The 16,819-nt window shown below is 40.4% G+C and overlaps 1 protein-coding gene across 1 annotated transcript in view; it reads right to left on the reverse strand.

Annotated features, from left to right (window-relative positions):
• Nucleotides 1-3,605: 3,605 nt before the first annotated feature.
• Nucleotides 3,606-16,819, reverse strand: part of LOC122816257 (vomeronasal type-2 receptor 26-like) — a 71,267-nt gene continuing 58,053 nt past the window's right edge. The window contains exons 5-6 of the mRNA XM_044088995.1: nucleotides 4,303-5,186; nucleotides 3,606-3,668 (exon numbers count right to left, since the gene is read on the reverse strand). Coding sequence (XP_043944930.1) covers nucleotides 3,606-3,668; nucleotides 4,303-5,186 — 947 coding nt within the window. The remainder of the gene's footprint in view (nucleotides 3,669-4,302; nucleotides 5,187-16,819) is intronic.

Consider the following 16,819-nt stretch of genomic DNA (forward strand, 5'->3'; position numbering starts at 1 on the left):
TACAGGAAATAGTTTGACATGAATCCATGTATATGTGTGTGTGTGTGTGTGTGTGTGTATATATATATATGTATATATATATATATATATATATATATATATATATATATATATATATATATATATATATGTGTGTGTGTGTGTGTGTGTGTGTGTGTGTGTGTGTGTGTGTGTTTGTATGTGGGTGTGTGTGTGTATATATATATATATATATATATATATATATATATATATATGTGTGTGTGTGTGTGTGTGTGTGTGTGTGTGTGTGTGTGTGTGTGTGTGTGTGTGTGTGTGTGTGTGTGTGTGTGTGTGTGTATATAGATATATATATATATATATATATATATATATATATATATATATATATATATAAATATACATATGTATAGATAGATCTATATAGATATAGATATAGATAGAGTTATATACACATATATCTATCAGTGCATCATCACAACTAGTCTACCTGTTTTAGTGAGTCAAAACCAGTTAAGTGACTGAACTGGGCTTTAACGTGGGTCAGTCGGGGAGACAAGTCTTTTTCTCATTCTTCTGTACAGATGATATATCAGCACTTGAAAGTTGTTTAACGAGTCCTGAGTTAGCCAAACACTCACCAGCCCTGTTTGTCAATCTATTATCCATCTATCTATCTATCTATCTATCTATCTATCTATCTATCTATCTATCTATATATCGATCTATCTAGCTATCTATCATCTATCTATCTATCTAGCTATCTCTGCATCATTCTCACACACACACACACACACACACACACACACACACACACACACACACACACACACACACACACACACACACACACAACATTACATATATATTGTTGGTCTGTCAAGCTATAGTTTTTTTACATTAGGGGTACTGGTTTAGTTGCAGTGTAATGACTGTAGTCGATTTACATTTGTAATCACTGTTGTTTGATGGTTTGCATCCTGATTAAATGTGTTTTTAGATGAAATGGGCCAATGTAGTATGTCTTAAGAAATCTTTTTTTCCACTAATGGTAATATAATCATTCATATATATATATATATATATATATATATATATATATATATATATATGTGTGTGTGTGTGTGTGTGTGTGTGTGTTTGAGTGCATTGATAAGCCAGACAGGAAACAAATCTGGTCTAATTCACAGAATCATGAGGTTCCCCTAATATGTACTTAGACGTTTTAGACGTTACAGGCATTTCTTGGTTTGATTAGTTATTGCAGAAAGTTCATCCCTAACCAAAGCGTCTTGTTAGTACTGTTATACAGACTATTAAATGAAAATGTGACTTAACAATGGTAACCATGGAAATGTCTTTTGCAAAATTGCTTCAGAAAATGTATAGAAATGTTGACTTGTGATAAAGTGTTGGTACCTTATGATCAAGAGTTGTAAGTGTCCCTTCTTTATGATGTCTCTGCTAGGGGCAAATGTGATTCAACAGATTATGCCGTCAGGGAATTAAAGACCAGTTGGATATACAGCAACAACTTTTACATCTTTTGAGAGAAAACACTCTGAGATTGAGAATGAAGCACTTCCCTCAGCATTTGGAATAAAGAAATTCAATCATTTTCACTGGGCTGGAAAATTCAAGTTGGTTGATGTCCAAAAGTCATTCCTAATATTGTTGAGCATGAGTTAGCCTGCAATGCAAGCAAACAGCTTGTGACTATTAAATAAAATGTAAGTTTCTAAGAATTCTTGTAATCCAGATAGACTCTCACACCTTCCATTCCATAAATCTTCAAGTAAACTAAACTAGTTATAAATCCCTATGTCACAAGATGGGTTGCCAACTGGCTCACTGACAGAATCCACACTGTGAAAGTAGCAGACTCTAAATCCAAGACCAGAGACAAGTGGAGTTCCTAGGTCCTCCCCTGTTTGGTATCTACTTCTCTGAAGTACAGGCTAACACAGAAGGTCTTTGGCTAATGAAGTTCGCAGATGACTGCAAACTAGGAGCCATAATCAAAACTCCTAAGGATGTGGACATCCTACAAAAGGGCCACACTGAGACAGATGCCTGGTGTCAAAGCCATGGCCTCAAGCTCAATGCCAAAAAGTGCATCGTCATCCCTTTTGGTAAAAACTCTGTACCCATGAACTACCACATAGGCAGTAGTCTACTTAACACCGAAAGTGTGATATGAGACCTTGGGACACAGGTGGACAGTAGTCTCTCCTTTGATAATCACATCACCACAGTAGTCAGGAAATCCTTCCACGTGGCCCACCTCATCACAAAAGGTTTCTCATCCAGGAAAAAAGAGGTCATTGTTCCCCTCTGCTCATCACTCATTAGACCCATTATAGAGTACAACGCCCCTTTTGGTATGTACCTCACAAGACATCTACAACAACTGGAAAAGCCACAAAAATACCTCACAAACAGGATTACAGGCCTCAAACAGATGCCCTACGCAGACCGTCTCAAAAAACTCCAGCTTTACTCTGCAGCATATCGCCTACTCAGAGGTGATCTCTGCCTAACATACAAAGCTATGTTAAACCCAGAGCTGTTGGACATGGTCCACATAAAGAAATCCCAATCCCTCCAAGCTACATGCTCTAGGGACCTAATCCTTGTCACCACAATAAACAGAACATGCTGGAGGGATAGATTCCTGTCCCAGAAACTTCCCATACTCTGGAACAAACTACCTATCTATATCAAACAAAGCTCCTCATTAGCACTCTTCAAGAAAAATCTTGATGATTGGATGGGAAATAGGAAATTCACCCCGGGGATCACTTCTGTGGGTCTGCTTGACAGGGGCACAGGAAAATAATGTTCTTGGGTGGCAAAAGCCAGGGTACCATTTGGCTAGGCTTATATAGACCCTAGGGCCAATAACCTAGTGCCTACCTATGAACCTATGAACCTATAAAGCTACAGAAGAAATTGCAGATTGTGTAGCTTTTTTTTTGGCTGAGGAGCATTTCTAGGGCATATCTTTTAAAACTGAAATGATAACACATGCCATGGGAAGAAACCAGGAACTCTGAAGAAGCATGAGTTTTGTTACAAAAGTTAGGCCTGTAAAAGCAGATGAGAGTTTGAAATGTTGCACAAAAAAGTTTGAACTTTGCCTTCCAGAATGATGTGTTTGGCTTCTCACAAAAGCCTTTTTAAGGCTTTCCACAGCAGCCTTTTTTAAGGCTTGACACAATAAGCCTTTCTTAAGGCTGGATGGAGGGTTTGTTAAGGTAGCCTTCTTGGTGGCTACTTAACATTACAATAGGCTATTTCCAGAGCCTGTTAAAGGGACCCCACAGCCTTTTTAAAGATTGTTCCTCAAAGGACCAGTTTAAAAGCTATCCACTAATAGGCCTTTTTAAAGGACACGAGCCACAGCCTTTTTCAAAGGCCATTCACAAGAACCTTGCCACTGGTTACCTCTCCCTGAGCCTTTTTAAAGGCTTACCCAGCCAGATGAGAGATAGCAACTGAGGGCTAGATACAGCACCTCGGGTGTACACTAATCAGCTGCTCTTCAGGGGTAATAACTACTGGCATATTTCCTCCACTAGGAGATCTTTACCCCACCTCTTCCCAGCTACCCTTCCCATTGATACTTATGTTATATAGCTCTGGAATCTTTTCTCTGTTTTTTGTTTGAATGCATTTATTTTACATTTGTAGATAATTGTCAAATTATTTTTTCTCCCTGGACACCTGCTGAAAATGTTTTTGCCCAGTCAGAATATCATGATAATCAAATGCATATAAATATAAAGTCAAATAAACAAACAAGTACATAAACATATAAATAACTAAGTGGTAATTCAAACGCTAGAACTCATTAACAACTTTAGTCATCAACCTGGAAAGCACAAACAAAGGGGACAAGCATTGCTGAGATGTGGATATAGGTGGCTCCTTCTGTATAAACTCCCACCACAGCATAGTGTGAATGTGAGACTGGAAGATAATAGGTCAAAACTGGAGGATCTTACCTGACAAATCAATTTGTAATACATGCAAGCTGGAGGAGTGGAGTTCTCTTTTAGCAGCTTACTAAGTGAGAAGCTCCCTCTGTGACGCTAAAATGATTATTATTTTAGCTTGGTCTATGAGACTTTTTTTTTTTTTTGCTGTCTGCTGAAAGTACTGCACCATTATTTCCATTTGTCATGCTGTGAGAAAATGTATGACATTCCAGAAACTTTTTTTAAATATATATTTATTAAATTGCTTATGTTCTCTGAACCATTTATATAACAGGCATATACTGCATGTTTAGACTCAACCGGTAAAGGTTCCTTTTCTTATTAAATACTCCCTGGTGTTCATTTCAGATCTGACTAATATGATGTAACATTTTGGAATAAAGATACATATAACTAAACCACTACTGGAAGACAAAATGGCAAATATCTCCACAGCAACCATATACTTTCCCCTGGTACTCAGGTAAGCAGGGATGAAGGACAGCCAGACGCTGACAAACACCAACATGCTGAATGTGATAAACTTGGCTTCATTGAAACTGTCAGGCAGTGTCCTGGCTAAGAAAGCTACCACAAGACTTATACTGGCTAAGAGGCCCATGTAACCCAACAGCCACCACAAAGCATTACTGGACCCATCATTACATTCTATTATTATTGTATCTAGTTTGAATTTCATGTTTTCTTCAGGAAAAGGAGGTGCAGTTGACAGCCACACTACACACAGAGTGACTTGAATCATTGTACAGAAACAGATGATGCAACCAGGAAGTACAGGCCCCATCCATTTTCTTAACTTACTGTTTGGATTAGTGGCCTTGAAGGCTATGACTACTGTGATGGTTTTAGCCAGTACACAAGAGACACAAAGAGCAAACATTATACCAAAGACAGTCTGGCGGAGCATACACATTAATACAGTGGGTTTTCCAATAAAAATCAGAGAACAAAGACTACACAAGATAAGAGCTATGAGTAGAATATAACTCAGTTCTCGATTGTTGGCTTTTACAATAGGAGTGTGACGATACCTAACAAAAATAATTAATATTGAAGCAGGAAGCAGTACAGTGACGCTAGTGATGGTAGTCAGTATTGCTCCAAGGAAGTCCTGATAAGACAGGAACTCGATGAATTTCTTTATACATTCATTCTGTCCTTTATTACTCCATGAATCATCTGGGCACTTAATACAGTCATGGGCATCTGAAAACAAAAAAAAAAAGATATAGTTTATATATAATGTTAGCCATTTGAGAGCAAATTATGCAATGCACTTTGTAGCATTAAATGCTGAAACAGGTAGCATCAGTCTACTATGTGTTCTTATCTGTTTACTTAAAGCTAATTAATTTTATATAAGAAAGCAAATAATATACTATGTTGGTTGCTTTGTCAGGTGAATTGCCTTCATATTAAAACTGATTTATTTACTTTACCCTTTACTGTACTGACTTGTATGCATAGTTTACCATGGAAAAGGTTCTGATCATTTCTACCTAGAATAGTGTATGGTTGTTTTTTTCTATAATCATCATTACCATGACACGCTCTGACATCTAAAGATGTTCTTTCTAGTGGCATTAAACAAAAATGTTAGTACTTCAGTCTGCTACCAGATGAAAATGACTTTGACACCTTAGGTGAAGATCATTCTAAGAAACGTTCAGTCGACTACTTCTTCTCTTCTCACTGTCCCCCAACACTACATGTGTAAAAGCATACCACAAGTGGTAGTGTCAGGTGTCCCACCAATCAATATCAGGACCTCAAAATAACATCTTTACTGATAGCAATAAATTTGATTTAGTTGTAATGCATGATGAAACAATACTCTTCCAGTCCAGTCCCCTCTGCACCTCACCCTGACGACGCCCTATATATATCTTACATCAGGAACCAAAGTACAGGCAAGGTACTCTATGGGTAGAAAGAGAAAGCAAGGTTTAACTTCAGGCAGACTAATTAAAACTCCCATAAGCCATTCATTATATTTTCCCACCTACACCAAGTTACCGTATAAGGGAATTAGGCTTATCCAGTGCCAACATTTCAAAAATCTCACCAGTGGTATTGTTAAGTGCTTCCTCCTTCAGAGTTCATCCACGGAATGATGAAAAAAGGAATCCATTGCAGAGCACAACTATGTTTTAAAACTTGTGCTTCCCCACTATAGCTACCCTTCCATCACCTACTTGCATGATGATTCCCTTACAGTATCACTGGGAGTGTGCATTTCCTAGTGTTATTTTTTTCCCTTTGACACTACAAGATGTCCAGTTCCCTGATGACAAAGCCATGCAGTGACGTGACATGTAATAAAGGATGTTCTCCATTGTTGTCTTCCTTATCACAACTCAGTCCTCTGTCTGTGGACCCACTTATCATATAACATACCAGAATTTTCTTCTTTACCGGACTAGTTACACATCTTTGCTGCATAACTGCTAACTAAAAATGTTGTGCTTACAGAGGAGCTACAATACATTTCTACCAGGATTTCTTCAAACTGACATAATGCAATTAGTTTTCATTTAATCATTACAAATACGCTTTTATAACAATAATACATACAGTATCTGAAATAATAGTAGGATACACACAAGTAAAGTTTGTCGTATTTCATTTTTAGCATTAAGCTACATTGTTTTTCTTACGTAAACTTAGTAAGGTAATATTTTAACCTTGTGCCACATATATTAAACTTAAATACATAACAGATAATATACATTAAATTAAATACTTTACATCTAAAACATTAAAATGTCATACTGCTCACTAGATAGTACTGCATGAAAATATTTCTATAGCATCCAAAAAAATCCATCTGCTTATAAAATACTATACTGAACTTGCATATTGAACTTCAGTATAAATATGTATCCTAAAACAATCCTGTGTATTCAGAAAGAACACAACCACCGGGGTAAGAGCTGCAGCTAAAAGGGTCTGTTTATGAGATGAGTAAAAATTAAGAGATAGTGGCTAATTTGCAACTCTCTAAATCATTCAACTACCAAGAGTGCAAATCAGCAGTTTGCTGGGGTAGTTAACACTGGCTGCCCATGGATCAGGTTGCTACAGACATAGTCCCTCATTAATTTTGCCACACACATGTACACATTCAAATACACACACACACACACACACACACACACACACACACACACACACACACACACACACACACACACACACACACACACCTTATCTATCCCCTTACTAATCATTTGCTAAGACCTCCCAGACAGAGACACACACTCACATATACCACTCATATCTCTCGCACACTCACACATGCTGCCACACTTGTAGAAACATGCACATATCTGGAACAGTACTTGTCTGTTAAACTCCCTGGCAATTACCTCTAGCACAATCACGTTAACACAATCTTTCTGCCTGGTTCATTAACACAGGTGGTCAATGTAACTTATACAGTGAACTGAATCTCTGAATCATTCAGCTATGTAAATACCGTACTGCAGGCATTTCTTGGGTAGATCGCATGGCTAATTAGCTGCTCCCCTGGAATGCCTCATTTGCATTTGTGGTAGGTCATGGAGACAGCACACTATGGTGTTGCATGTCTTCAAGTTGCAGCACTGTGACAGGGACGTTTCTGGATTGGAAATGTTTACCACAAGATGAATACAAAACATACACCTAGCAGTAACCTTTCTGAATCTGGCCCAATGTCTAATCACAATGATGCAGGTATACTTCTGTTTCAAGACTATAGTCAAGAACAGGATATACCAGTTTATATTATTATATATTGTTTTCCTATTTATTATATAGTAACATCCACCTAAATCACTTTATACTATGACTCATTTTAGTCATTATTTCTAGTCTAAACTATTTATTTTATTTTATTTGTTATACAGATACAATGGCCTTTTTTAAGGATGACCCAGGAGTATAGTCTGAATAAATGACTTGTTTAGAGTCACAACATATGTAAATGGCAAGTTAGGGAATCAAACCCAGAACCGCATGTTGCAGAAGCTCATTATTTAGTCATGATCTTAATCATCTATGCAAAAATGCTAGAAGTTATATTTTATTTTCAGCTATAAGCTCATTCAGTGGTACTTGCAGATCTTAGTTTTAAAATTCACTTACTTGAACAAGAAAAAAAAAAAAACATGTTGTGCTTTTGAAAGTTTAATCAGGGGAGATAGTGAGACCAGAATATTATTATTAAACCACTTGTATACTGAGCTGATACGTGATTACACAAACCAAATCCTTTATGAAAATGCATTTTAAGACAGACAAATGTGTTCTTACTAATCTATGTTTTTCTGCATATGTGATCTGCTGCCCACTCCCCTGCCTAGCACTTTTCCGGTGCCTCCCTACTTTTCCCAATGCTGGCTTCTCCACACCAGCCAGATTACTTTTTCACCCTTTTCTCACATTTTGTCTTACTCTTCATATTTTTCTTATATCCTTTCAATGCCCTTTAGCTGGTCAAGACTGTGCTACAATAAGTAGGAGGAAATAACATTATCCAGGTATCTGTGGATTGATAGGATACTAGAAGCTATTACATTTCTAGATGTTCTGAGATACATTTTACTTATTTTTTAACAGCCTTTTCATCTAATAATGAAATGAACAAGAATCATAACTGAGGAAAGAAATTCAGTCTTACTGTTCAGCTTTTTATTTTTCTGAATCATTTCAACACACTCTTACTGGTCAAGACTGCACTAAGATAACTGTAAAATAAATAGTTGAATTAAGCTGGAGGTTTGGGGTCACTAAAACCCTATTAGCATGTAGTTATAGATGTTCTGAGGTGCATTTTAAAGCATTTTCCAAATGTCTGATCCAACTATGGCATGAACAAAAACATGGCTAAAGAAGGAAAGTCAGTCTTATTTTTTTCTTTAAAGTAAAAAATAAGTTGTGTCTGACAAAGCAGAGGTTTACAATTAACTGAGGATACATAAATATCCAAGAATAGTGCCTGTCTCACTATTATCCCCTCCAAAAATAATGATAGTCACCTTCTATGGATCCTTTGGTGTTAAATTGGGATGAAAGTCAAGGCACAATGGTCATAGTCATAAGTCACTGCTGCTCTCAAACATACATACAAGTCTCCTCACCCCTAGTCCCAAAAGACAACCGCTGACTTTGTACCACTCTGATGTTAGACTAGGAAAAAACTGAAAGAACAAATAAAACACAGCAACATATTTCTCTGCAGCTGTCGGATGTATAAGTACAGTATGCCTCATTGCCCCTACCCAATAAAATATAGCCACCTGTATGCACATCTGATATTTAGTTATGGGGAGGGCAAAAAAAAGATCACATAAATGTAGTCCATCTTGTGCTTTTAAACAGTACACTGTTCCTAGACAAGCTATAGTAACCTTCTGTGCAGGTCTATAAGGAAAATTCAAAAAATAATGACAGCACCATAGTCAGCCACCCCTACAAGCTACATAAACCTTCTGGGCAGACTCCCTACTGAAATGTCAGCACTCAAAATGCTGAGTGCCAAAAAGCCCAAAAAAGTCAGAAAACCCTGAGAAGAGTGAATCTTGAAAATCGCTCTTCTCCATAAAATGTATTTCCACAGTGGGGGCAAGCTCCCCTGCACACTCCCATGTAGGGAGCAAGCCCTCAACACTCTCTGAACTTATAGATACCAACTCTGAGACTGCCATACCTAAGAGAAAAGTAAATATTTGAAGAAGTGGAATTCTGGACTTAGTATATGTAAGTCTGTTCTTTCAGTCATTGAGTCTCTGCATTTTGTGACTCACTGTATTGAGTGTTGACATTTCAAATGGTTACCCTCTGGACATTGTCAGTCTTAGATGCAGTGGGGTGCATCACAGAGCCTGTAGCAAAACCACTTTTAAAGCTTGGGGTGTGTGTAGGGGGGGCACTAGGCCATCACAAACTCTAAAGGTTTGGCTGTTCTGTGATGTATTTTATGCCTTATTTTTGAAATTTAATGACTTGCTATCAGTTCTTTTTTTTTGTTTTTCTTTTTGACTGCTTGCCAATATGTGCCCAGCAATAGTATGTGCTGACATATAAAATAAAAAATCTGCACATCAACACCCAGATTTTCTCTGAGCTACTGCACAGTGGTACCTCCTATACTGAGCCAACAGATACTGCCAATATACTGGCCGACAGATTAAGTGCCAACTTTACCCCTCCCCCCCCAAGGGACCAGTCGCAATACCAGTAGATTGCCAGGCACCCAGTATTACTGCTGCACAGGTTAAAACGGCACTGTCAAAGGCCAAGAATACAGCTTCTATGGGACTGAAAATATCCCATGGTGTGTTCTACATGAAATACAGAATGAAATGACACCTTATCTGTGTACCCTTTTTAATCACAGCCTCACTTCAGGCTTTGTCCCTACCAAATAGCGCGCTGCTACATTCATCCCTTTCCACAAAGGAGGAGCAACTACAGACCCTGGTAACTATCGCCCCATAAGCCTGATGAGTCTGATATGCAAAGCTATGGAGCACATCATCATGGATGTAATAAACAAGGATATAGGGAATCTCCAAACACGAGATCCCACACAGTTTGGTTTTGTGAAGGGTAGATCATGCCTGCTTAACTTGGTCAATTTTTTTGAGTCAGTCACCAGAGCTGTGGGTGAAGGTAAGGTGGTTCATACAGCTTACCTTGATCTGGCCAAGGCCTTTGATACCATGCCCCACTCAGAAATCATAGAAAAACTCACTAAGCTAGGCATCAACCCCTATATCACTAGGTGGGTTGAAAATTGGCTCACAGGTAGAACCCACAGTGTGAAAGTAGCTGACTCCAAGTCAGACTGCTGACCAGTCACGACTGGAGTGCCACTGGGCTCGGAGTCCCACAGGGTTCGGTCCTGGGTCCTCTCCTGTTTGGTATCTACTTCTCTGAAGTCTAGGCCAACATGAAGGGACTCTGGATGACAAAGTTCGCAGACGGCTGCAAGTTGGGAGCTATTATTAACTCTCCGAGTGATGTTGACATCCTACAGAAAGGCTTCACTGAGACCACCAACTGGTGTCAGAACTAAGACTTTAAGCTCAATGCCAAAAAATTTGTCATCATCTCCTTTGGGAAAAACCTGGTTCCCATGAATTACTACATTGATGGTAGTCCACTAAACACAGAAGGTGTTATAAGAGATCTGGGAACACAAGTTGACAGCAACCTCTCTTTTGCCCAGCCCATTGCCACTGTGGTCAGAAAGTCTTTCTATGTGGCGCACCTCATTACTAAGGGTTTTGCATCCAGTAAGAAAGAGGTCATTGTCTCCCTCTACTCTTCCCTCATTAGACCAATTATTGAGTACAATGCCCCATTTGGCATGTACCTCACTAAACACCTGCAGCAACTGGAGAGGTTATAAAAGTACCTCAAAGAGAGGATCCTAGGCCTTAAACATTTGTCCTATATGGACAGACTAAAAAAACTCCAACTATTCTGTGTCTCATATCGCCTGCTTAGAGGTGATCTCTGCTTGACTTACAAAGCCATGTCTGACCCAGCTCTGTTAGAAATGCTACATCTAAAGAAATCTCAATCCCTCTGCACCTGTGCTTGCCTGTACCTCTGAAAAGTATATGCCAAACAAACCACCCTGGTGGAATCAGAAAATCAATCAAATGTATAATAGGAGGAAGAAAATCATAGCAAAAATTAGGAGGTGCAACACCCTGCAGGATAAAAGCACTCTCGTTAAACTAAATAAACAACTCAGAGGACAAATAAAGTCTACCAAACCCAAATTTTAGGTAAGTTTGGCCTCCCAGGCTAAGGACAACCACAAAGCATTCTTTAGCTATGTCCACAACCTCAAAGGCAATACACAAATGTGTACAGAGCTCATTGTAAATGGAGCCACCTATACTGAGCCAGAAGATATAGCAAACCTCCTGGCTGATAAATTCAGCTCCAACTTTACTCCTCTCACCCCCTCAACCTTCCCTCAGGAAATATTATCAAATATAACCCCCCCCTACTATCACTAGGAAATAGGTCCTTATTGCTCTTTCTAAGACCAAGAACACTGCATCAGTGGGCCCAGACAATATCCCAGGATGCCTTTTAAATAACATGAAACATGACCTATCTGGGCCTCTGGAATTACTATTTAACTGTAGCATCCAAGCAGGCTTCATGCCTCATGAATGAAGAAAGGCAACGGTCATCCCTTTGCACAAAGGTGGGCCATCTACATACCCTGGAAACTACAGACCCATAAGTCTCACCTGTCTTATATGTAAAGCCATGGAAAGAGTTATCATGGAGATGATCAACAGAGATATAGTAAACTTCCAGACACTGGACTCAGCCTAGTTTGGTTTTGTAAAGGGCAGACCATGCCTACTCAACCTGGTGGACTTCTTTGAGAAGGTCACCAAAGCAATTGATGAGGGCAAAATTATTCAGACTGCCTACCTTGACCTAGCCAAGGCATTTGACACAATACCCTTCTTGGACATTGTTGACAAACTCAAGAGGTTAGGTACAAACCCGTATGTCACCTGGTTGATAGCCAACTGGCTCACAGACAGGACACAGGAAATTAGAACTGGGGAGTCCATCTCTACAAAGAGGTCATTCACAAGTGGAGTCCCTCATGGATCAGTCCTTGGACTGCTCCTTTTTGGCATTTACTTGTCAGAAGTCAAGGCCAATGTCAGTGGTCTCTGGCTGACTACATTTGGAGATGATTGCAAGTTAGGAGCAGTCATTCAGTCTCATACTGACACAAATGTTCTCCAGGAGGGGCTGACACAGACAAACAACTGGTGTCAGAGTCATGGACTAAAACTAAATGCCACTAGGCTGAACAAGGAGAAGGTTACTGTTAGCTACTTGTCTGGTGTCAGGATCTGCTACATAACACAAGCACTCAGGTCACTCCAGAACAAGTACAAATACGACTCTGTCATTGTCCATGTTGGTGTGAATGACCTGAGCCGTACCTCCCTGGACTACATGAAAAGAGACGTGGAGGAGCTCTCTAATCATGAAGCCCAGGCCAGTATGACCCTGACCTTGATTAGCATTCTGCCCTCACCAAGAATGATACCACAGTATAAAGAAAAAAATATCAATTTCAACAATTGGCTAAGCTTCTGATGTCATTCAAAGGGGATCCAGTGTCTGTCAGCCTGGGATGACATGCTCGACAAGCCACGCCGCCTCACTAAAGATGGCTTGCACCTGTATCCCTTAGGCTTTTGAATACTGGCCAAGGCTCATGCCAACCCCATAGTGTCTTTTTTAGGCAAGGCTCAAAAGATAAACCCACCGCTGTAAATAGCACAAGTAACAAAAAACTGGGGGTAATCCTACTCAATGCCAGAAGTCTAAACCTCAAAATGCACGCATTCGAGACACTCCTCGGTATGGAGAAAATCGATATATGTGCAGTAACAGAAACCTGGTTTAAGGCTCCAGAGAGCACCCCAGCACTACCAGGCTACAACTCATACCATACATTTTGGCCACAAAACCCGGAACGAAATACAAAGGGTGGGGACGTATCCATATTCATCAAAGATACCCACACCTCCAGGTTAGTGGCACAGCACAATGTTTCAGAGATCATCCACGTGCAACTAACAATGGGCAAAACTGCAATTCAAATTGTAGCTTGCTACAGATTACCCACCATGTCCCAAGACCCCCAGTCTGCATTTCTGGAAATACTGGGAATCATAAAGGTGCTACCAAACACCCTGATATTGGGTGATTTCAATTACCCAAACATTAACTGGGAGAACTACTCAAGTACTAACTCCCTTGCCCAACATTTCCTAAAATTTATAAACTCTAATGCCCGGGATTAACTGGTCAACACCCCCACCAGAGGTGACAATGTATTGGACCTGGTCATCACCAACATGGGCTATCAGTGTTCCACACCAGAGGTCAAACCCTCGCTGGTTAGATCTGACCATAAACTAATCACTCTGGATATCCACATTCCGCCCCCACCCCTGGTCAAAGAAACCACCGTGAAAAACTTTTCAAAAGCAAACTTCACGCTACTTAAGACCAAGGTGGAAAGTTTCAAAGCCCCCATGCTAAAGGATAACACTGTCCAAACTGCAAAATCCTTTACAAATGCACTCTACGGGCACCTACAAGAATGCATGGATTGTGCTATCCCAAGCAAAACCAAGACTCACTCCTCCAAGAAAAGGAAACCAATCTGGTGGACCCCTGCCATAAACAAGCTATACAATAGAAGGAGAAAACTAGTACAGAAAAGAGTAAAATCCCAAGAAGGGAAGATATCCCCGATCAGTATCAGCAAGAAACTACTCATCCAAGGCTAGTTTCGAAAGAAAAATTGCCAAGGACTCCAAAGATAACCACAAGGCATTCTTTAGCTATGTCAAGAATCTAAGTGGCAATTCTCAGATGCTCGGAGCTAGTGCAGAATGGCACAAAATACACTGAACCGACTGATATCACCAACATCCTGGCAAACAGGTTCAGTACAAAATTCACCCCCTCTCACCCCCAAAAGGGCCCATAACCATACCAGAAGAATTTAGTGCCCCTGAAATCACAGACGCTCAGGTTAAAGCAGCCGTCTCCAAAGCCACAGCATCAATGGGACTGGACAGTGTCCCAGGCTGCATCCTACACAAGCTCAAAGATGAACTAACCCCTCACCTAAACAAACTGTTCAAACTCAGCCTCTCCACAGGCTATGTGCCCATAGAGTGGCACACAGCAGCGGTTATTATGCTCCACAAAGGTGGAGCCACAACAAACCCTGGGAACTATCACCCTATAAGCCTGACTAGCTTGGTCTGCAAGGCTATGGAGTGCATTATCATGGATCTCATTAACAGACACATTGGGAACCTCCAAACACTGAACCCTACCCAGTTCGGCTTTGTTAAGGGCAGATCATGCCTCCTAAACTGGTGGACTTTTCTGAGACAGTTACCAAGGCTCTAGAAGAGGGAAAGGTGGTCCACACAGCCTACCTAGACCTCGCAAAGGCCTTTGACACCATTCCCCATTCAGGTATTTTAGACAAGCTCACCAGCCTGAACATAAACCCCTATATCATGAGATGGGTTGCCAACTGGCTCACGGACAGAACCCACATGGTAAGAGTTGTGGGAGCTAGGTCTGACTCTAAACTAGTTACAAGTGGTGTTCCCCAGGGCTCAGTCCTAGAACCTCTCCTGTTTGGCATATACTTCTCAGAGGTACAGGCAAGCACAGGAGGATGATGGCTGACCAAGTTCGGAGACAACTGCAAACTAAGGACTATAATTGACTCTCCGGCTGACACAGACATCTTCCAAAAGGGTCTCACTGTGACAGATACTTGGTGTCAAAACCATGGCCTCAAGCTAAATGCCAAAAAGTGCATAGTCATCCCCTTTGGACAAAACATAGTACCCACAAACTGCCACATAGGTGGTAGCCCCCTAAATACGGAAGACGTAATAAGGGATCTAAGGACCCAAGTAGATAGTAACCTCTCCTTTGACAATCACATTGTCAAAGTGGTTAGAAAATCCTTCTATGTGTCCCACCTAATCCCAAAAGGGTTTGCATCCAGATCAAAGGAGGTCATTGTGCTCCTCTACACATCACTCATCAGACCCATCATAGAGTAAAATGGCCTATTTGGGTTGTACCTTACAAGACACCTTCAACAGCTGGAAAAACCACAGAAGTACCTCACCAAGAGGATCACTGGCCTCAAACAGATGCCCTATGCAGCTTGACTGAAGAAACTCCAGCTGTACTCGGTTGCATACAACCTACTCTGAGGTGATCTCTGCCTGACATACAAGGCCTTGTCCAACCCAGAATTGATGGATATGCTCCACCTAAAGAAAACCATATCTCCTCAAGCCACATGCTCTAGGGATCTAAACCTCACCACAACAATAAATAGGACGTGCTGAAGGGATAGATTCCTGTCCCAGAGACTTCCCATGCTCTGCAACAGGATTCCAGTCTACATTAGGCAGAGCTCATCGCTAACCCTCTTCAAGAGAAACATTGACGAGTGGATGAGAAACAGAAAGTATACACCGGGGATCACTTCAATGGCTCTGCTGGAAAGTTGCACAGGGAACTAATCTAAGGGGGTGGCAAAAGCCAACACTTTTCGGCTAGGCTTATAAATGCCTTTGCACAGATAGCCTAGTACCTACCTAAGAACCTATGAACCTAAATACATAATAGTATCCTTTGGGAAGTCATCCAGCCCTGGTAACTATCATATTAACAATACACCCCTTAGAGCTGACACAGTAGTTAGAGACTTAGTGACTCACATAGATAGCAATCTAGCCTTTGATCATCATGTGTCTACAATGGTGAGGAAATCATTCTATGTTGCACAAATTATAAACAAAGGTATGGTATCTAAGCCCAAGGAAGTCATTGTTCCACTGTATTCTGTGTTCATCAGACCTATCATTGAGTACAATGCCCCCTTTGGTATGTACCTAACCAGGCATATCCAACAACTGGAACGTCCACAGAGATTCCTCATTAAAAGAATACAGAGTATAAGTAATATGTCCTGTGCAGGCCACCTCAAGGCCCTATCCCTGTATTCGGTCTTCTACAGGCTTTTGAGTGGACATCTGTGCCTGGCATACAGGGCATTGTCAGATCCCATTCTGATGGACCTCCTGCATATCCATAAAACAAACAGTACCAGAATTACCCATTCTAAAGACTTAAACCTTGTCTGTGATATAAATAGGACCTGCTGGAGAGATATGTATGTATCCCAGAGACTACCCTGTCTATGAAACAAGCTCCCATCCATGTGAAGCAGAGTTCAT

Source organism: Protopterus annectens, chromosome 12.part0 (genome assembly GCF_019279795.1).
Source record: "Protopterus annectens isolate FY-2018-M chromosome 12.part0, PAN1.0, whole genome shotgun sequence".
Classification (NCBI taxonomy): domain Eukaryota; kingdom Metazoa; phylum Chordata; order Ceratodontiformes; family Protopteridae; genus Protopterus; species Protopterus annectens.